This window comes from Numenius arquata, chromosome 18 (genome assembly GCF_964106895.1).
Source record: "Numenius arquata chromosome 18, bNumArq3.hap1.1, whole genome shotgun sequence".
Taxonomy (NCBI): Eukaryota; Metazoa; Chordata; class Aves; order Charadriiformes; family Scolopacidae; genus Numenius; species Numenius arquata.
The window spans coordinates 714,823-736,766 of record NC_133593.1 but is presented as its reverse complement, the minus strand read 5'-3'; the positions used below and the strand labels follow the sequence as shown (position 1 = coordinate 736,766).

General features: G+C 46.1%; 1 protein-coding gene across 1 annotated transcript in view; it reads left to right on the top strand.

The window, feature by feature from the left end:
- The window catches only part of TSPOAP1 (TSPO associated protein 1), a 70,431-nt gene that overhangs the window by 27,688 nt on the left and 20,799 nt on the right, over positions 1-21,944 (top strand). The window contains exons 8-21 of the mRNA XM_074160464.1: positions 850-939; positions 1,797-1,919; positions 2,311-2,415; positions 2,751-2,801; positions 4,721-4,741; positions 8,395-8,578; positions 8,899-9,116; positions 11,568-11,677; positions 13,037-13,146; positions 14,555-15,370; positions 15,896-16,047; positions 18,408-19,001; positions 20,992-21,294; positions 21,607-21,786. Coding sequence (XP_074016565.1) covers positions 850-939; positions 1,797-1,919; positions 2,311-2,415; positions 2,751-2,801; positions 4,721-4,741; positions 8,395-8,578; positions 8,899-9,116; positions 11,568-11,677; positions 13,037-13,146; positions 14,555-15,370; positions 15,896-16,047; positions 18,408-19,001; positions 20,992-21,294; positions 21,607-21,786 — 3,057 coding nt within the window. The remainder of the gene's footprint in view (positions 1-849; positions 940-1,796; positions 1,920-2,310; positions 2,416-2,750; positions 2,802-4,720; positions 4,742-8,394; positions 8,579-8,898; positions 9,117-11,567; positions 11,678-13,036; positions 13,147-14,554; positions 15,371-15,895; positions 16,048-18,407; positions 19,002-20,991; positions 21,295-21,606; positions 21,787-21,944) is intronic.

Below are 21,944 nucleotides of genomic sequence, written 5' to 3'. Positions count from 1 at the left end.
CTCATAAGCAGTTCATAGTGCACAGCTCAGCCTCATTGTCTGGGTTAGAATGGAATGTTTAAGGAATAAGTTGGTCATTGTATGTTGTTAGACAGTAGCTTTTCAAGGTCAAAAAGGGACCAACTCACCTTGAAGTACTGGGGGTGAGCCTGTGTACACACAGGGATAGCCAGAGAATATTTAATGATCCATAAAACATTGGGATGGGGAAATACGTGTGTGTCTGTGTGGAGTCAGGTGTGATTATGGAACTGTTAAATTCTTCTAATGCCATACAAAGTTGCTGCAGAGAGACTGGACCTGACAAATTCAGTCAGTGTCTCTCCATATGTCCGTGGCCTCCTGCCTGCTCAGAGACAATGTTCTCTAAGGCAGTGATAGATGGCTCAGGTTGCTCTAAGTCCAAACTGAATTCTGGTTTCAGACTAGAATCACCCATTTAAAATCCTTGAGTTTGCATCATAGAACTCTCTTTAGCATCATTCTTCCAAATAATTTTCCTTCCTTAACTGAAATTTATCATGAAGACTCTGATCTTGAACCAACAGTGAAACTTGATGAATCGTTGTAGCTAGAGGTTGAGTTCTGGACAGCAGTATATAAATAATGTGACAATGGAGCTGTGAAGCTTTGAGGCTGTGTAAATGGGAAAAGAAACTTAAGAGACCGTCTGGTGCAGGGCTGGTATCTGCCTGAGCAGTGCTGCACACTGTTGCCTTCTGCCCCTCAAGCAGCATCCCGTCAGCATCCTGCACCATCAGCCAACAGAATCAGCGGAGTCGCTCCGTGGAATAATTTGAGAAGTTATTCCGAGGGCTTGGTGTAGTAATGCCTGCTGTTTCTGGGCAGGAGATCCAGCTTCAGGAGGTACAAAGTGAAAATGCACGACTGGCCGAAGAGAACTTGCAGCTGAACGAGAAGGCTGGATGGGCAGGACAGGTAAAAAGCTGTATCTTTGTTTGTCAGATGGAGCATTAGGGTCTCTCAAATTTTGCTGGGATGAACTTGGTACCATGCTCGGTTTTCAGGTGGCCAACTGGCTAATAGTTGAGTGCCCGTCTGTGTACCTCTGTCCTGCGTGCCCCATGGTAACCACAAGCAGAGCAGTGAACTGCCCTATTTTTATGACAGTTTCCCAAGACTTGAGCGAGATGCTTTGTCCTTACTTAAGTTCATACTTGCTTTACCTGTGTAACTTGTTGATGGGTTCATAACCAAAGATGGACAGTGGCTGGTGGGGAAGAGCATGCGCTGGTCACAGTGGTGGTGGAGCAGAACCCATCACTGCAAGTGGTACGGGCATATGGGGTGTTGGAAAGTCCTTGGTCACCTCTGATGTTTTTTTGTCATCCACAAAGAGGAGTTTCGGTGGCTGATAATGGGGCAGGGGGGAAAGCCACCCCTGGAATTCAGAGCTGCCCTGACCAGATGGAAAACCCAAAAACTTCAGGTCTTGGGACAAAATACTTGCATTGCCCAGTTTGCAGAGGGATTTCAGGGGAGGGTGGCTGCACCTCCGAGGGTTGTGTTCTAGGAACATGTTATGTGTGAGAATGGTGGAAGAGTTGGGGAAGCAGTATGTGCAAATCAAGTGCTCATCACATTGAGGACTGATATAAATGCACATGTATGTGTGAAAGCCAGAGGGAGAGGAGGTTCATGACTTTGGTATCATTACAAGTAGAAAGCAGGTCTGCAAAACAACCTATTGAGATACAGAAATGTCTTCTGTTATTTATACAACGAATTAAGTATTAATTGGCTACTTGTGCTAATTAAAAATCCTTTCTTTTCAGGTTGAATCCGAGAATGCTGACCTGAAATTGCAGGTTGTTTTGGTTACTAAGGAACGGGATTCAGTAATTCAGACGAATCAAGGACTCCAAACCAAGCTGGAGAATCTAGAGCAGGTGCTGAAGGTCAGTAGGATCCATATGGCTGGAAGGACTGTCCAGACACTTAGCACTGCTTTTGGATGGCACATGTTGTCTCTTTGCCTTTTTGTCCATTCTTTTGTCTCTGCACTTCCATTGGGAGTTCTGCTTCTGTGGAATGCTAGAACGTGGCTTTCCAAAGTGCCTTAGAAAGGCTGCTGCAGGGATTTGGGTGGGAGGGGAAATAAGGTGGCCGTCACTGATGTAAGGATTTTCTTTGACTGTTGCTCTGGCTTGTGGCAAGAGTTTCTTATTTTCTCCTCTGCTTAATGATGACATGAAATACAGGCCATGTTTTGACCTCACGGCCCATGATAGGACACAGGATAGTATTTCAGTAATGTCACCTGTCAGCTCTCTTTGACTTGTTCTGCAGCACATGAGAAATGTGGCTGAACGAAGGCAGCAGCTGGAAGTCGAGCACAGAGAAGCACTGCTAGTCCTGCAGGAGAAGCAAGAGGAAGTCAGGCGGCTGCAGCAGGTATGCAGCAAAATTTTACTCTCTGAATCCCTGGAAAGTGATGGGGCTCCTGCAGCTTGTTTCCTTGGAAGTGCAGTGTTTAGAGGAGGTATATGTGAGCTTAGAGGGTAAACTAAACCAGGGAAGGGAGTCTGCTTGTAGGCGAACTCTTGTACTTGAGCAGAGTTGAATGAATGGCAGCTCTGATCTTTCACTGCCTCTTGTCCAAAGACCAAAGCTGCTTTCAGTCTGTATGGTGTTTTAAATCTATAATGATCTGTGAGGGTGATGATGATAGGTGAAGTGAACTTAGGTAGGCTGCTTTCTTATTTAATCCATTTCATATTTCTTCTTAGGCGCAGGCAGAGGCAAGAAGAGAACATGAAGGAGCAGTGCAGCTTCTAGAGGTAAGACAGAAGAAAACAAGGTGGATTAGTGGCTGAAGATTTGGTATCTTTTGTTCTTAGTATCAGCTTTCTTGATGCCCTGGGTTTTGTTGGTTCTTCAGCAAAATGCTTTAACATCTTGATTGGACACAACACGTTGCTGCTGTGAATAAGTACCAGTTGTACTGGCAGAGTAGTCTCTGGGGTCAGAGTTTTGGGGGATTAAATCCTGGCTGAATTGTCCATGTCCACTGCTGTGCTGTTCGGAGCCCAGGAGAGTTGAGCGAGGTGGTGAGTGTCCTTGATGGAGGAGATTCCTCCACGGCTGCAAACAGCATCTGCTTTGAAGGGGGCCTGACCCGTATCTGAGCCGTAAAGCCCAAGAGTGCTGGGCTTCTACTGGATGGGACTGAAATTTTTGCAAGCTGGGTGAGTATCGTGGGGAAGTGACATTATTGCCCCATTGCCGTGTCCTTTCTGGGACATCTGCTTTCAGCTGCAGAGACAGGGTCAGAGGTGGTACAGGTGCTGCTCTTAGGTCACTTGTATTTAGCTGGCTTCTTGGCAGCCTTTAAGGGAAGGAAGGTTTGAGACTTGCCAAATGTTTTCTGAACTAATTCATTGAAGGACTGGAGAAGCTCCTTAAGTTTAAACTAGACATCTGCCTGTGCAAGGGAAGAAAGGGACAGTCGTTTTGTTCTGTGTTTGAGAGGCTGGTTGTGTTCTGCACGGACCTCATCCATTAGGTATTCTTGCTGGTACAGAGATGCTTTATAAGTCAATGACACCAGATAGACCAAAGACAGAGAAATTGTGATTAAAAGCTAGTTTAAGGAGCAATGTCAAGTTATTTAGATTACTTAACTGCAATCATAGTCATTCCAAAACATCAGTGTAGGGCAAAATTAGGGGGCCTGGGGGTACCTACAATGTGTATTGTCATTTTTACATTTTTGATGTAATACTAATGAAGAATGAGTGTGGTCTGTTTCTCTTTGGAAGAGTTCAGTCACATGGTTGTCATGCGGAGTCTTCCCTCCTTGGAAGTGTTCAAAACTTAACTAGACAAAGCTCTGGGCAGCCTGCTGGAGCTGACCCTGCTTTGAGCTGAGGGAGTTGGGTGAGATGATCTCCAGAGCTGCCTTCCAGCCTCAGCTACTCTGTAGTTCTGTGACAAGGCAGTGATGGGGGTGAGCAGAGGTATGGGATGGTTTTGGTGTGCAGAAAGGCCACGGATAGAAGGAAAGTCTCAGTTTAGAAAGAAAACCTTGAGGGTTATGGTGATGTGAATGAAGGAGCTCAGTAATGGTTCCAAAGAGAAAGTTCTCAACTGCCTTTTGCACTACATAGATGCAAAAGGCAACAGCCTGATTTCAGGAATCCAGTGTGCTATTTTATTGGGAAATATGAATAGAGCTTCTTAACTTTGCTGTTTTTTCCTGGCTGAGGAGCAGTGTGCACGACTGAGCAGGCCATTAGCTGCCAGAAATCATGTCAGAGCCAGGTTCTGAGCTGGGCCTTGGTTCCCAGCACCCCTTGGGGAAAGCTCTGGGACCTCTGGACCACACAAAGTGTCCGTTCCCTTGATTTTATGGTCGGTTGGAATGTGGTAGGGAGAAGAGGGCTTGAAATTTAGCACTGATGCTCAGTGCATATTGTGATTTGACTCGAGGCATATTGTGATTTGGAGGCCCCCAGAAAGTGTGTGGTTTTCTTATTCATGCATTTGGGATGTGGGATTTGGCTTTTGTTTCACAACCAGATGCTCCTGGGAATGAGGTGGGAATCTCAGTATGAAACAAGGGAGACACTGTAAGTTGGTGAGAAAAGAGTTTCATTCAAACAGAGGGTTGGGTAATCTTTGGCAGATTGTTGATTTTTGGCTAGTGTAACTGCTGATGTGGTTTTATATCTCTTTTTACTTTTCTTCTTGCTACCAGAGTACTTTGGATTGCATGCAGGTACTGCTAGAATCCTGTCAAACGGGACATTTTTCTCCTCTGTACTGATTTTGATAGTTGCTTGATATTCTTGTTTTAACTATACTCTGGAAAAGATTGCAAGAGTGTCACCTTGAAGAAATAAATGTAATTAAAGGAGCTAACACTATGAGTTTAATGGAGCAGCTGCTTTTCTGTTTAAATGCTTTGCTTTCTTGACCAATTAGAATTAGGAGCTTTACTTTTTTGGCATTTCCAGATTTTTAGAATTGTCCAACTGTGTGCCTTCTCCACGTGTCACATACATTTGAAAGTCTTTTGGGAACTACCTGCATTCCAAGAGTGAAGTGTTTCCTTCAAAACCCAAAAACAATGGTGATCTCATTGCAAGTGAAAGTGTCGTGGAGAAAAAGACAGGTCCTGCTGGCTTTGGAATTGGCTGGAAGATGGGAAGCGGAGATTGTGAATAACATTTTTCACAGAAGAGATAGTAACTAATAAAGTTATAGTCTGGGACCTGTGCTGGCTGCCTGTTCACAAGTGATTTGGCAAGAAGGCTTGTATAGAATCAGTGATGTTTGTAGGTGATAGAAAACTCGTTTCAACAGTTGCCTTCAGATCTGACTGCAAAGCTGGGAGAAGATCTCTTGAGTGATGGGGAGATTCAGTGACAGGTAACGCTGACTGTGCAAAGGCGTGCACATGGAGAAGCAGCCGTGACTAAACATTGCACAGCAGTGGGCTCTGAATTACTTGTTGTGGCAGGAAATGCAATGTTTGAGCTTGGATGATTTTTGAAAAATGTTGGTCGAATTCACAAGTCTGGTCAAAAAGGCAAGTGCGGTGTTGGGAACTTTTAGGAAAGGAATTGGGAACGGCCCAAAGACATTATTAGGGTATGCCCACATTCTGTACAAGAAGCACCCACATCTGTGTGGAGTTATGGATGTTCCTTTAATCCCTTTGGTCTTAGCCCTGATTTGAGCAGAGTTTGGACTGCAGACCTGCTGAGTTTCTTTCTAGCAAAATCGTGATTGTCTGATCTCAAAAACATCTAGCAGAAGATGCGGAGAAAGGTAACAAGGGACATCTGGGTGGGGAACATCACCTGTAGGAGAAGTGTAATAAAGCAGCCAAGATCGAGAGTGTCTAAGACGACAGGGCTGAGCTGGTGGTGATTGGGTCTAGCTTAATGTGGAAAATCAGAGTAGGTTCCTGAATTGGTGGTTAAACTGACCCCCCAAAGCTCCGCTCCCTGCTCTTGCAGCCTCTTCTGGTAATCGTGCTACTTAGTCTCGGTTGGTGTGTGGCTCCTCTTCCCCTTTTGTGTTGGGCATAGACACAAAAGTCTCTTCTGTGTCTGGGCCTTGATTCCCTCTGGTTCCCTGAAGCTCCTGGCTGTGTCCTGAGGCTCCTCTTCCTTCTCCCCCTGCGTCCTAACACTGCCCTGGGAACTTGCTGCTTGCCCAGCTGTGTGTGAACACAGTAGTCTGCTACTTGCGCATTGTGTACAATGTGGCAGTAACACTTAAGGATGTTTGTACATTGCTTTGAATAACACAAGATCTAAAAGACATGTGAGTAATTAGGTATCTCAGAATTAAACTGTGGATTATCCAGACTATTGGCTTGGCCACCAGTGTAAATGGATTAAACTGTGATTAATAAATTTACAGAACCGAGGTATTATTATGATACCATTAAACAGAATATCCAGATGCATCTGCTGGCTCAGGTCTCCAAGATGGGAAAGTCCCCCTCTGGTCCTGCAGTCCCTCTGTACCTGTCCCTTGTCATCAGCTGCATCCCAAGGAGGGATCAGGAATCCCACCTTGGGACCAATCCCAGGATATTGGTCTAGAGGAAGCTGTACTTTTATCCAGTGCAACTGCTTTTACTGTTCATGGTTTCTTTTCTCTATTAAGATGTAATGCATAGGGGAGAAGCATTTATGTGAAAAATCTTATCTGTAAGTAAATTCGAACCCTTATGATTGTGGAGGAATCCTGTACGACACGACTTGGTGAACAGGGAGCTGACTCTGAGCAAGTGGAGAATGCAGATGCTTCTGGAAGTTGCTCATGGCATCTGATACTCCCTTTCAGTTCAGAGACAGTTACTTCTTACCGGACTTCAGAGACTTCACTAAGGCTTCCCTTAAAGACTGTGGGCTCCTAGTGAGTTGGGAAGGAAGCAAGGGATAAACTGACATGTTTAAAACAGATAGGCGGCAATAAAGTGAAAATGCATGCAAACTTGGAAGGTGGTAGGGAGCGGGCTAGAAAGACTTTGCAGTGCTCTGAGACCAGAAAGAAAGCTTTTTCCAGGTCAGATGTGTTATTTTTAGAGCTGACTAAAACCCAGACTTTCTGTCTCTCAGAATATTTCAAGGCTTTTTTTTTTTTTTTTTTTTGAGTTGGAAGGAGAAAAAGACTCTTCAAAAATTTTGTAGAATGGAAAATTTTGAAGAGCACAGTGCAGTCATCTGTTTTGATGCATCTTACCTACACAAAACAATGAGGAGTGACTACAAAGCCTGGTGTGATCTCAGCCCAAAGAGGAAAAAGAGAACAAACGGCATGTCTTGCAAGGCAGAGCCTGCACCTCAGCCAGGTGCACTAATGCCAAATTCAATATTTTCTGCATTCACTCAGTTGAAGAGCTGCTGATTAGCTAATATATTCTCATCCAGCACTAATGCTTTTTGTTTACTTATTACCTGAAGTGCATGAGCAGGGTCTACACAGGATACCTGTCTGGGAAGCCAGAGTAAGCTGTTGCATGGTGGAGGAGAAGAAGGAAAGCAGCAGTTGCGTTCTCCTGGGAATTGATATGGCTACAACTGCACACTGTGTGGGGATGCGTAAAGACTCAGCAATATTTTGGAAGGGGAAAGATGTAGAGGTGGTAGAAAGAGAATACTAGAAAATACATTCCTACTAGAGAACCATTTGTGTCCTTCCCTCTCCGCAGTATTTCCCCAAGGCTCCCCTGCATCTCATCTTGCTGAGATGCAGCTTTCTTGTACTCAATGTGCATTTTCCTGGAGGAACTCATCCCTGTAGGACCTGGTGGCAAGGAGTGTGGGCTGCTCGTGTTGAATAAATGTTCTGCAGCGTGGGCCAGGGTGCTGATGCTCTCTGCCCTTCCTAGTGCCTGGAGGAGCCAAGATCTGGAGGGAGAGTCGGGAGTCCTGCCCAGAATGGTGGGGAGGCCAGGGTGAGGCATTGGGAGGAGCTCGCTGGAGCCTCTGGAGTGATGGATGAGATAGAGCATCGGGAGAACAGTTCTTTCAGGAGATGTGATTTTAATGCTCCAATAAACATGCAAAACCTTTTCAATCTTTTTCTCTTCAAGGCTTATTTATCTTTGACTTACCTCATCCGGTCTTGCGCAGGGCTTGAACAAGATATTGAAGTTCAAACACAGCATTTCAGGGATAATTCCTAATTGAGCTTGCAGTCAGTCTCCTCAAAGATGATGAGGCTCAGGTTTTCAAAGATACCATAGGTGTGGAGCTGCCAGTTCCTGTTTACCATTCCTGGGCAGGGCACACCTTTAGGTTCTTGGAGTCTGAGACCCACTGAAAAGCTGCAGCAAAGGCGAATGGTGTTTGGAGCCTCACTAGTGGTTTTGATATGGGTTTGTGCCTCACCTTGTGTCTCTCCTGTCAGGCCCGGGTGAAAGATCTAGAAGACCAGTGTCGCAGTCAAACAGAGCAGTTCAGCCTCCTGTCTCAGGAACTCAAACAATTCCGGCTTCAAACAGGAAAAATCGACCTTCTCACCTCTACACTGGTGACTTCTGAGCTTCCTCTTGCTCTGTGCAGCTCTACCCCACAGTCCCATTGGGAGAAGGGTAATTACTGGAGATGCCTGTGAATGTTTTGACAAATGAGTTGTTATTTATGTAAAGGGAAAGGTGTAAAGGAGGTAATGCAAGTGTTTAGTTAACTTTTGGGATCTCTGTCTCTCAAATACCTTTGGTTCATTTTGTAGTCATAAAGAGAACTTGGCATTTCTCTGATCAAAGGGAGCCCAAGGTGTCCAGTCTGTTGCACTGTTAAATGATTCACGTTTTTAGAGGCTTGAGCTGTTCTAAAGGGTCAACGTGATGCTCACTGCTGATCTTGTATTCTGCCTGTGGCTAAAAGTAACGGACAGGTTATTTTACTGCAGAATCGACTGTCCCTGGATTGCTCCCTCACCAGGACGCAAAGAAGGTTCACAATGAAGAGACTGAGTTGGAGTTGCCACAGCGGGCGCCTGATGCCACTGGTGGTTCCCCAGTTGCTGCTACCGGTTCTCAGAAACAAGCCAAGAGAGTGGAATCTCAGTCAAACTCTTCAAAATCAGAATCCATGCAGAACAGTCCAAAATCCTGCCCAACTCCAGAGGTCAGTATGGGAGTCCTCTCTGCGGCCTGTGCTTTCTAGCGAAAAGGGAATAAATACATTGCTGAGAGCACCTATAATGTTGCACATATTCCCTCTTGGCTGCCTGAAGAAAATGGGGCAAAAACAAGAGAAAAGCTGCAGGAAAAAAACTGAAATGGCCTTGGATGCCCATGTCTGTAATGTTCATTTGAACACGTTGCTGTGCTGCAGGAAGGAAACACATGGCGAGACAGGGCTGGGAGCTTGGAGGAGGAGTGGGATGGGGAGGTCAGTTATTGGGAAGTGTGGGAAAGGTCTTGCTAAGCTTCCTTGTGACATCTCGGCTGCTGTTAAAACACACAAAGGCTGCAAAGTGTTATTTTTGACAAGCTGAGGAACTGTATCCAGACTATTTATGGCCTTGAGCTGTGGATGAGGGGCTCAAACTTCTTTGCTGGTGCTTTTAGGTATTAAAATTTTACTTGGTGAAAGAAGCCATGAAAATATGCTGAGTTTGTGCTAGCAGAGGGATGAAATGAATAGGCTTTGCTTGTTTGTGTCAACAAGGTCTCATAGATGGTTGTTGCTTCTCCTCCCTGGGAGCTCTCACGTAGTGTTGTAGGGTTCACTTAAGCAGATTTTCATTCTCTGTGTTCTGTGTCAGTTGGTGTGACAATTCAGGGTAAAGCAGTGCTGTGAGTGGGGCTGGGAACGATGGCATGGGAGGCAGCTTCTGCTCTTCTGGCCCACTGCTGTTTCCTGAGCACTAAAACCTTCGAGGGTACGTGAAGTGCCTCATTGTATGTGTGGAGGACACTGAAGTCTTGAGCGACTGAGGTCAGGGCACTAAGGAAGGGATGCTGCTGTGGCAGGCTGTGTCTCCCAGAGGGGTCATGTAAGGGCTCTGAGAAGCTGTCATCTTCAGAGACAAAGAGAAGGTCACACCTGGGAAGGAACAGGTATGTGACTACTATCCTTTCTGTAGTGGGAAAAATTACTATTTTTGAGTCCAAGAGAAAGCTCGGATACCACCATGTCTCCAAGGCCAGTAGTGCCTACAGAGGTCAGTGTGGGAACCTTGGAGAAGACCCAGCATGTAGAGCATTTGGCTTCAGTGGCATGTGGTTATGGCAACACTCCAGAGTTTAGCCAGGCTACTAAAAGCTACTCCATTTGGGTCTACCTTTGGGTGTCACAGGGTGCAGGTGTTTCTTACTCTAGCACATGATGCAAGATGGCATTACGAGGAGTACGCTGCATTGAAAAGGTGCTCTGAAGTCTTTCAGAGATTAACTTTGGCAGTTCATATAACTAGGAAAAATACCTACTTTGTATTCTGGTGCCTGTGATGGGTCTTCATCAATATACGTTTGCCTTGAGGTCTGCTTTAAAAAGGCAACCTGAAATTCCTCAAGTGCATTTCCTCAAAAAATATGATTGCATGACATAACTCGTTGCCACTGGATGTAAAATTCCAAAATGTCAATGGGAACAAAAAGACAGAGACAAATTTCTCAAATGCTCCTGCCAGTAGCCACCAAATGTGTTCAGTGTGCAGCCTCCAGCTTGGGAAGTCCATAAGTAGCTGATGGCTAGAAGCCGAGGGTCTGTACCAGGAATAGGAAAGTTTCACGCTTGCCCTGTCTCTTGTACACTTTCCTTCAGCGTATGCTAATGGCTGTCACCAGAGCTAGCTGTTTGGACTAGACAGAGCTTTGGTTGGAACTCATAGGGCCTTCTAATGTTCCGAACGTACAGAAATATTATATTGAAGTATTTGCAGGTGCTGGAGATGAACTGCCTGAACAAAAGCTCTTGGAGACTTAGACATCTGATAGAGCTGTAAGGTCTCCTTTGTTCCATTTCAAAATAGTAAGAAATTAATATACTGGATTATGGATATGTAGGGTGGAAGGGCCCTGCAGAGTCTTTAGTCCAACCTCCTACTCAAGTGGCATTGGCACCAACACTAGATCAGTGTGACCATGGCTTTGCCTAGCTGAGGCTCTGAGTTCTTCAAGAACGGAGATCCCTCACCTCAGTGGGAACCTGGGCAAGGAGTTTTCCCTAATGTCTGACTGGAACCCCTGAAGCTGCAACTTGGAACTATTGCCTCTTACTGCTACTTCTTCACCTTAAAAGTCATTAGCGCTGGAACAGGCTGCCCAGGGAGGTTGTGGAGTCCCCTTCTTTGGAGATTTTCAAGACCCCCCTGGATGCAGTCCTGAGTAACATGCTCTAACGTGCTCTAGGCAATCCTGCTTCAGCAGGGGAGTTGGACTGGATGATCTCTATGGTCCCTTCCAACTCTAAAAAAAATTCAGTGAAATTCTTCCAGGTGGTTCTTAGCCCAGTGGCCAGACTGTCACCATAATTGAGCTTAGAGGACTTGTTCACTGACGTCTGAACCCTTTGAGTGTTCCTTTACTCTGATTTGGTCCATGTCATGTCCTTTGTCTTTAATGTTTTTAGGTGGACACTGCAAGTGAAATGGAAGAACTGGACATTGATAGTGTCTCTCTAATGCCAGAGCCCGGCAGCCAAGGCCCTGCAAAGCTGCAGGTGTTCTTAGCTCGATACAGGTACTGGGTTATTTCTTGTGGTCTATGAGGTTACAGACTGGTTGTCTTACAGTTTACCCTGTTCTCTAGCACCGACCACGGTTAGGGATGGGTGTTACCTATCCTGCAGGTGGGACCGTGTATCTTATTCCTCCGTGCAATTTTTTTGTGACCTATTATTTCCTGTACAAGCAAATCCAATGTGCTTGGCTTAACAAAAACATAGTATGTTCATTTGTTGTTCAGCGAACAGCACTGTGTGAAACTTTTTCTTTTATTATTTAATATGATATTGGATGGGAAATGGAGTTTGAATTAACACATTCCTTCAAATGTCTGATTTCTACAGAATAGTCCAAGAAGTTTTCTCCAAGAAAATCTTATTCCAACAATTAAGAAAATTTCAGCCCAGAAATTCTGAATTGCAGTTTTTGACCAAAATAATTCTGGTTGTAATTTGAAAAAAAAAAAAAAGCACAGAATAAACCCAGGTTTTTCTGATAACTGTCACAATCCACTGAGCAATAGCCAGTAGCTATTACAGTTCAAAGGGTATTGGCATACCCTTCAGTATTTAGCCTGTGGGTTGGGAGGAGGACAACTAGGATGACTTTGTGCTTGTGAGGAGCAAATCAAATGTGAGCTGTGTCTTCATGTCAGAGTCGTGGGCCCATAAAGTCTCGCTCAGCTCAGAGAGAGGGTAACAATCCTTTCGCATGTTGAAATCCCTTTGGAAGACTAAAGAGCAGGAATTAACCATAGGTGCTTGCAAAGAAAGAGGTTTTTTATGAGGCATTTTCCTGTGAGAGACCCTCTCATTAGCTCAAGGATCCCTGGGCAGGCAGGTTAGAACCACGTGGAGTCCAAGTCCTATCACCAGTGTATTTACCATTTTCATGCTAGTGCAGCTTTTGAACCGCTGTTTAAAATGCGGAGTTACGGCACTGAGACGTGTATCACTTGGATCCTGAGGGCTGGATAATTATGAAGAAAAAGGCTAGAAACCTTTTCTTCACTCCCGTAACTTTCTTCTTGCACAAATCAGCTCATTGTTAGGGTTTTAAACGTAAGAATTTTGAGATTCTGTGCTGTGCTTGTCCATGATGGTCATATGACTAATAAAGTGTATCTTAGATGTTTGGGGCACTTTCATTGCTTTGCTTTTTGTTTGTTTGTTTGTTTTTTTGTTTCAAAACTATGAAGTACATGAAATGTAGAAAGCTAACAACATAGAATAGTCCACCTTTGTCTGTGGAATTTGCTGCTTCCAAAAACAGGATGCAGTCCCCATGAATTGTAATCTGATGTAACATCACAGCTTGAACGTGTTCCTGTGAAAGTTCCTATTCAAAGTCAGTCTTCATGTTGTAACTGTTTCAGCTACAATCCTTTTGATGGACCTAATGAAAATCCAGAGGCAGAGTTGCCGCTGACTGCCGGAGAATATATTTACATCTATGGAGACATGGATGAAGATGGCTTCTTTGAAGGTGTGTTTTAGTAGAATGAACTGTGACTGAGCTGCTGTGGAGAGGTGATACCTTTTAAAAAAAAGTAAGAGGAAATTAGTGAATCTTGAAACCTAAAGTTTTCTGCCCAAAGTTAGTTTGTTAGAGGGAAGAGCAGATTCTGTTGGAAAAGGGTTTATTTGTGTCATGATTAAATTAAGTTTAAAACATGAAATCCCAGTCTAGTGATTTCAGTGGGAATTTTGTCACTGCTTTCAGCAGGGCTTCAGGTTTCATCCCCATATGGTTCCTCCCTGGGCATGCAGAGGAACATGTTCAGCCCTGGCCACCTTCTGCAGATGGTTTGTTTCCCTCTGGTGGGCCAGGGACAGCAGGCAGCTGTTGGCCTCGTTACCTCTTGCTGCTTTGGCAGAGTAGAGTATAAGCTGAGCAGCCCGAACTACAGGCGTTATCCTGTTTGGTGTCGTACAGTGTGTTTCTCTTTTGGCATCTTTGAAAACATGGTCCTGCTTGACCAATAGGCAGATGGAATTGAAACCAAGAATTGTGGACTTCATTTGTAATGAAGTGTCTTTGTGGAGCTGACATACTTAATGGTCTGAAGGCTTCTAATTTACCAAGGCGCTTTGCAAGAGCTGAGGCAAATGCATGCCATGTTGCACTGCTTGCTCTTTGACTGTTCTGGCTCTTTATTTCTTTCTATTTCCAAGCTTCTCATGTATTTGTTTGTTTGTTTATTGTTTAAAGAATAAAAAGATTATTCTTTACTAATGTTTTCTGCTTTCCCTGCTTTCAATTGATTTGCTGTAGGTAGAGTTTGAAAGGGGAAAGTAAGTGTGATCCCTACACACTGCTCATTTGACTGTGATTTAGTGGTTCTTGCACATCCCAAGAGTGCTGTGGTGTCAGTCATCCCCATGGGTCCTTTTGGGACATCGTTATTACAGAAGCTAGCGTAACAAAGGAGGGAACTAAAAAGAAGGCGAGAGCTGAATACAGAGCTGGAAAGATGGACTTTCTTGAGGAAATACTACAAAAGCCAAATCTGTGTGGCTGGGAGAAGACGTAAAATCATCAGTCTGCATAGTTTGGGAAGGCTAGAAAAAGACACTTGAGTTAGTGAAAGCTGTGATGAGGAACAATGAAGAAGGAAAAGCCCTTCAGCTAATTTCACAAAATAACTTTCTAGTTAGTTTGCTCTGAAATATGCAGAGCAGTGCGTCTTCTCACTGTGGCCATTAGGATCTAACTAGGGCAGCCTTAGGAAATGCAGGAGACTTTGCCAGGAATAACCTCCAAGAGGTTTTCCTTCATTCCTGACTAGAGCGCAGTTATGGCCTAGCATAGACGTTGTCACATTGTCTTCATGGCTGGGTTGGAAGGCGGAACGGTAGGTGCAGTGGTAACAGGTTTCCTGTTTTTTGTTTAGGGGAGCTGATGGATGGCCGGCGAGGGCTGGTCCCCTCCAATTTTGTTGAGCGAGTTTCAGATGATGACCTCGTGACGTTTCTGCCTTCGGAGCTGAATGATCTCACCCATAGTTCATACCAGGAGAAAAGTTTTGTCAGTGCAAGCACCAGCAGTGGAGATAAGAGTGATTTCTCTCTTGAAGAGAGTAGCATCAGTCCACTGGCCAGTAGAGCAGAAGGAGACCAGGAGGAACCCATTAGTCATACAGCAGTGCCTTACCCAAGAAAATTGACTTTGATCAAGCAGCTTGCCAGAAGCATAGTTGTAGGCTGGGAACCACCACTTTTGCCAGCTGGCTGCCCAGACATACAAAGCTACAACATCTATGTGGATGAAGAGCTACGTCAAAATGTGAAGAGTGGCTTTCAGACCAAAGCAGTGATTGAAAAGCTGGATTTAAAGACAAAGGCTTACCGTGTATCTGTGCAGACTGTGACAGAGCAAGGCAGTTCTGATAAACTGCGATGCACTTTCTTTGTGGGGCAAGATTTTTGCGTGGCACCAGCTATGCTGAAAGTCAGAAGCGTCACTGCCACGTCAGCAGAGGTGACGTGGCTTCCCTGCAACAGCAATTACAACCACGCGGTCTATCTCAATGGGGAGGAATGTGACGTAACCAAACCTGGGGTCTACTGGTACACCTTCCGCAACCTGCAGCCAAGCACTCAGTACATGGCCAAGCTGGAGGCCCGGCCCTTGAAAACACCTTGGGAAGAGGTGGCAGAGGGGCAGGAGCAGAACTCGGCGGTGATACACTTCACCACCCCACTAGCAGGTACCAGAGCAGTCATGCCCATTCCCACTCTGCACAGAGCTGTGCATGCTGCCGTTACTGTGCTGTGAAGCCTTGGGGCGAAGGGAAGTAAGGTTTATTAGGTCCCAAAGCCTGAGATGCTGTCCTGTTTTGTCTTAGTGTTTTTCTTCCTTTATTTTAAAAAATTATTACCTCTTTTGTTTTCATTTGCTCGGGAAGACATCCCCTTTGCTGGTTTGAACAGCATGCCTCTCAGGGCATGGAAGACCTGGTTTGCCATGACCTTGCTCTAAGGGTTTGCTGCATCTTGGCCTCAGCTACTTTTGCAAAGTTCTGTTTTCTGTGCATTAAAGCTTTGACAGAACAAGAGTACCTTATTTTCTCTGGTTCTGTCTGTCATTTCCCAAGACTATCCTGGGCTATTCTGCCGCGGTTCTGCAGTGGCAGGTCCAGTGTGAGAGTTTTCTCTTTGACTCAAGCCAAGGTTAGTTTAGCTTTATGCTGTAATGAGGAAAACAAGAGGAAAATCCATTTGGTCTCTCGCAGGCACACCTGATGCTCCTTTGGACGTCCAGGTAGAAGCTGGTCCCTCCCCAGGGATCCTGGTTATCAGCTGGTTACCTGTCACCATTGACGCCGAAGGATCTTCCAACGGGGTTCGAGTCACTGGTTACGCTGTATATGCAGATGGACAGAAGGTACTGTGCATACTGGGCAAGGCTGATGGCTGTGCTGGGGTGTCTGGCGCAGGGGTAGCACCAGGGAAGCAGCTGATGACTGCACCAGTCAGCCCCAACGTGATGAATATTAATGTCACTGAGGCGTTCCTGTGACCTACCCAGGACTGGGTAGCACTTTGTGTATTTGTGAGAAGTAAAGACGTCCTCTTAAAAGCAAGGAAACTTTTTGTTTGTTTGTTTTTAAACCAAGAGAGGACTTTTTCTAATTAATATGTCACTAGCATGGTTCGTTGGGACCAACTCGGCTGCAGGTTGGTAATGTACGGCTGATCCAGACTTGTGTGTCTCCTACCCAGGCTTTCAGTAACAGCAGAATGCAACCACGATGGTTGAACGGTGTTTCATGCTCTTTCAGTAGGGAGATTCTTCATTCCTTGTTAGACTGCTTAGTTTGGTAATTTGTTTCTAAGCTCTTCCTTGCTGTTGATTATCTTTCCTGTGTATTTTTAACGCTGGTATTACGGTGTTTTCCATCTGCCATGTTTCCAGTGTGCCTGTCTGAAACCTGGGTGGGAAGAGGTATAGTGTCAGTGGTGCCCATCAGAGAGCTACCCGACAAGCTATTCTCTGTCACTGGTGTTATACCCAAAAGTTGTGGTTTGGTTAAAATGAAGAGCAATAAAAAACCGCCACCTTTCAAAAACAATCTTCCCACGCACTCTGTGTAGGAAATGGATAGTGACAAAAATGGAGAAGGTAGAAAATATGGAAAAATTGACAATATGAGATAAAATATGGAGAGGGGCTTCAAAAAGTAAGCATGCCATGAGCAGGCAGCCATAGTCCGTGGCATGGAAAGGAATAATATCAGAGTAGGGACAATGCTTGGTCTGTTTGTTTTGACTGATGCACACCAAAAAAGACATCTGTCCAGATTTTTGATGGGTTCTTGGTATAACTAAGGTAGGAAGGTTTCTGTGGCAGGACCCTTAACTAGCAAAAAGGGACAATTAGCGTCAGCCTCCTCTGTCTCAGCCCAGGCACTGGCTCAGTCCTCGGGGAAGCAGTGATCTCAATAAGCAATGAGTTCACAGAGCATGGACAGAGAAGTACACAGCCTTGCCACTACCTGGGGCTTGTCTCTGGACTGTGAGGAGTGAGGTGTAGTTCTCCATCCCTTTCTTAAATTAGGAACAGGCTAAGGGAGAGGTGTACAAACACCCCAGGGTCCAGTACTAATACTGGTAAAGAACCTCCAAGGATATTCTGTATTAAAAGTGGCCTGTGGTCTTCTGCACATATGATGTTGTGCTATTGGCCGTGGGAGAGGCAAAACACAGTTGTTTAAAGGAGCACAATGCAAAACAGTCGTGCTGTGTTGGATAATTACTCTGTTATCATGGAAATGTCTTTTCCTTTACACAGATCAAAAAAGGAGGAGTCTGGGAAGGTAGGCAAAAGGGAGGCCAAAAAAAGGGATGACCTTTTAAAGCATAGGGATCAAGGAGAGTTAAAACCTGGAGCAGGAGGGAATATAGCCTTATTTTATAGAAAGTCCTGTTTCTCAAATGGTTATGGTAACAAGATGACCGTGAGCCAGCACTGTGCCCTTGTGGCCAAGAAGGCCAATGGCATCCTGGGGTTGCATCAAGAAGACTGTGGCCAGCAGGTCAAGGGAGGTCATCCTCCCCCTCTACTTTGCCCTGGGGAGGCCACAGCTGGAGCACTGTGTCCAGTTCTGAGCTCCCCAGTTCAAGAAGGACAGGGAACTGCTGGAGAGAGTCCAGAGGAGGCTACAAATGTGATTAGGGGACCAGAACATCTCTCTGATGAGGAAAGGCTGAGGGATTTGGGTCTTTTTAGTCTGGAGAAGAGAAGACTGAGGGGGGATCTGATCAGTGCTGATAAATATTTAAAGGGTGGGTGTCAAGAGGACAGGGCCGGTCTTTTTTCAGTGGTGCCCAGTGACAGGACAAGAGGTAATGGGCACAAACTTGAACGTAAGAAGTTCCATCTAAACATGAGGAGGAACTTCTTTCCTGTGAGGGTGGCAGAGCCCTGGAACAGGCTCCCCAGAGAGGGTGTGGAGCCTCCATCTCTGGAGACATTCAAAACCCACCTGGACACGTTCCTGTGCAGCCTGCTCTGGGTGACCCTGCTCTGACAGGGGGTTGGACTGGATGATCTCCAGAGGTCCCTTCCAACTCCATATCATTCTGCACAATCAGGGAAGAAGGAATCACAGAAGTGTGGGAATCCTGCACGCCTGCTGTCAAGAGCTTTGGGGACAGTTGTTAACTTTCGGTTCAGGAATTGTTGTTCTCAGAAGGGCTGAGCTGCACACAATAAATAATTGCTCCCTGTTTTTTTGCTTGCAGGCGATAGAAGTTACTTCTCCAACAGCTGGGAGCGTTCTGGTGGACTTGTCCCAGCTTCAGATGTTCCAGGTGTGCCGGGAGGTTTCTGTGAGAACGATGTCTCTGTACGGGGAGTCAGTGGATTCAGTTCCAGCCCAGATTTCCTCAGTCTTGCTGCAAGCCTCTCACCGGTCTTCACCTTCAGATTCTACTGTTTCTACCACTTTTACCTCCAGACTGCCCCGAGGAGAGCCCCGGGGCTCTCTGCCTGCACGCAGCTCACCCAGGCACCAGACAGCTGCACCCCTGCTTCAACAAAAAGCTCCCACTGACAGCTCAGATGCCAAATTGACTGATCTCTCCTCCAGCCACAACGGCTCGGCGCGATCTCCGCCAGAGAAAGCCTCTTCGTTGCCGCACCTCTCCTCTCCCAGTGCTTCCTCAGCGCAGGTTCCAGGCACTTCCCCACAGGGATCGGATGCTGCACGAGACAAGCAATGCCTGACGGTGCCTCCTCAGCAAGCTGGCAGCATCGCGCTCCCCAGCGAGGGCATGGAGCTGGTCCTTCCAAGGGAAGTGGAGTTGCAAGTCTTGGGCAAAGGGATGGAGGCGCAGGTAAGAGCTGACATCTCCTGCCCAGTACGGGTGTGCCAGGAAGGAGAGTGGATCATTTGGGGAATGAAATGCTGTTGAACATTTTTCTCTTTCTGTGACACACAGTTGCCTTTGGGCCATGGTCTGGTCCAACTCAGCAAATCAGCAGGGACATTGGGTGCTGTTGTGTACCTGGGAGGGCAGGTGAAACTCATGGCTTGGTCTCGTGTGTGCAGGCAGAGCAGGAACAGAGTCAGGAAAGCAAGAATTCAGCAGAGATTGAAGGTGGAAAGGATGTTCCCACTGATGACGATGTCCATGTTAGTCTGTCATTGCTGTGCTCTGTCCTGAAGGGGTCTTCTCCAGTCTGGTGGGCTTGCGCAAAGCAGAGTAGGCGCTCTGGCACGACGGGGCACTGTAGGGACTGCACAGCGAGGTAGCCAAGTCTGGAGAAGAGCTGGCAAGCTGTCATGACGTTGGGTATTTGGAATCCTGTAGGGTGGGTGAGTGTTTTCAGGGTTTTTTTAGGACAGCGGTGAGGATATTGTACTAGATGATCTTTGAGGTCCCTTCAACCCAAACTATTCTATGATGTTGGAGAGCCCAATAAGAAAACAGGTAAATGATCTATAATGTACTTGCTGTGTGACAGGAGGGAAGTGGATCTTGGGGTGTGACATATTGTCAGGAAAAAGGATCTTTTTCCCATTCTGACCTTTAACATCGGAGATTCAAGGGAATGCTTCAGACTGCCAAATTCAGCATGTTCTTATTGATCGTGGTTTGCAAGGGCTCAGGGTTAGACAAAAGTGGGGAAGACTTCTGATAATTGCTGGAGCATTGGCAGCTGTGTGGGCCCAAGACCAAAGGCCAGGTAAATACACAGAAGAATTGAGATGTTGAGTCCAAAATTTCAATAATCATTCTTCAGCCTCTGGTTATTTGTTGCTCATGGTACCTTAGGTCAGCTGTTGTGTTTGATTTGCCCACAGTTAGATGTCCAGTGCAGATGGCTACACATGGGTGGGTTGCTTGGAGTCAGTGGAGTGAAATGGGTGCTTCCAGGGTGCAAATGATCCTTCTTGCTCAGAATGTGTGTCTTTACTTGACTGTCAACAAAGAGAAACAGGGCAGAAGGATCTGAGCTGTCAGATTAAACATGAGAGCGAGACCCATCTGCCTTTTTCTTGAGCCCAGGGGACATTTAGAAACTGGGCACTGCGGTATCTAAATCTCCCCAGGGCTCTGATCCTGTAAATGTTTTCAGAGCATGCCTGGTGTGTAAGGACAAGGTCATGCTCCATTGCAAATACGGTGGAGGCTGCCTTAATTTAGAGTAAGAGTTACAGAAAGGTGTGGCTGATGAAGGCCCACCTGCCTTACCCTCCTCATTCCTGGACTTCACTCCTCCATTTCCCAGAGGTTTTCTTAAACACCAGACTGAACTGCCTGAAAAACGGACCAAAATTTAAAATTTCTGTAATCCAACTAGGTGACCTAACCACAAGTCTGTGCAGTTCGACTCTCTGTGTACACCCTTCTTCATTACTTCGCCTTTTCTTCACAGCCCTTACTAGCTCCAAGAAGCACTGGGGTAGTGTCCTCAGCTCAAGCTGGCCTGCAGGCTGGTCTGTAGGACATTCCTCTGGCACACGAGAGTGGGAACTGGCCTTGTTGTATAGGCTGGGCTCTTCTTGTGGCTCTAAAACTGGTTATTGCTGATACACTTCTGTGACTAACGTGAGCCATGTGCAGTGGCCACAGCCGCAGCAGTGGAAATACCACGTGTGTACTTGCAGTTAATGGCAGGGAGGGGTTTGTCCCAGAGCTGGCCAACCTTCCCAGCTCCAAATTGCCTGCCAAGATCTTCATATGCCAACGACAGAGAATGCGTGGTGTTTCTCTCAGAGAGTTTTTGGGGGTAAGGTCCCCATTTTGGTTCACACGTATCGGATGACATCTCTCCCAGGTTTCATTGTTTGCAATGATCTTTTTTTGGTTTGTTTCCCAGATGGAGCAATCTGTAACCAAAGCGCCAGAGCTGGAAAGCCCATCTGACAGCAGTCTGAAGATATGTATGGAGACCTGTCATGCCTGCTCTGTGGAAGAGCTGCCAAAAGACCCCAGCACTGAAAGAGAGAAAGAGGAAAAGGAGAAGCACTTGAGCCCAGAGCCTCTGCCCTCCCCCGGCCAGGCTGAGGGGATAGAGGGCACCTCCAGAGACACGAGTGCGGGTGGGAGCAGCTGTCAGGAGTTCCTGAGGTTGTCCCCTGGCCAGGAGGTGATGAAAGAGATGTCCAGAGTGAAGAGAGAGGTTTGTGTAACCTTGGCTGAATGTCTCTGCCCGTGGAGGGATGTGGATTGTATGTGACACCCCTTGGTTTTACAGCCTGGCACAGTACGGTTCTTCTGCAGGCCATAAAACGTGTCTGCCAGTTTTGGGGGGTGTGTGTGTACACACGTGCCAGTTGCTGCATTGGGTGATGCCCAGTTTATTTTCTGGGCATTTATTTCCAGTTTATTTCACACTTTAGATCTATCTGTACTAGAGAAAGGTAAAATGCTACTTTATTGCTGAAATAGAGTGCCTGAGAGGGCTGAGGAAATCTGTTTTGCTTTTCAATAGCAAGAAGAAAAAATGTCTGAAGTGGGAAGACGACAGCTGACCCTTTTTGCAGAGCACAACCGTAGTTCTGACCTTTCAGATATTTTGGAAGAGGAGGAAGAAGATGAATTGTCTTCAGAAGCTCTGGAAGAGAAGAAATGGGAGCAGAGAGAGCCATGTTACCGGGAGAATGGGGAAAAGGTAACTGGGAGCAGAGTAATGCTTGCGGGGAGCTCCAGTGCAGCCATCCCATGCCATCAGCTCACAGGAGGAGTTGCCAGGCTGAGCCCAGTGCTTGGTGAAGTGCCTGCCTGCTCCGCTTTTACTCCCGGTGTTGTCATAAACTAGTGAAAACGCAA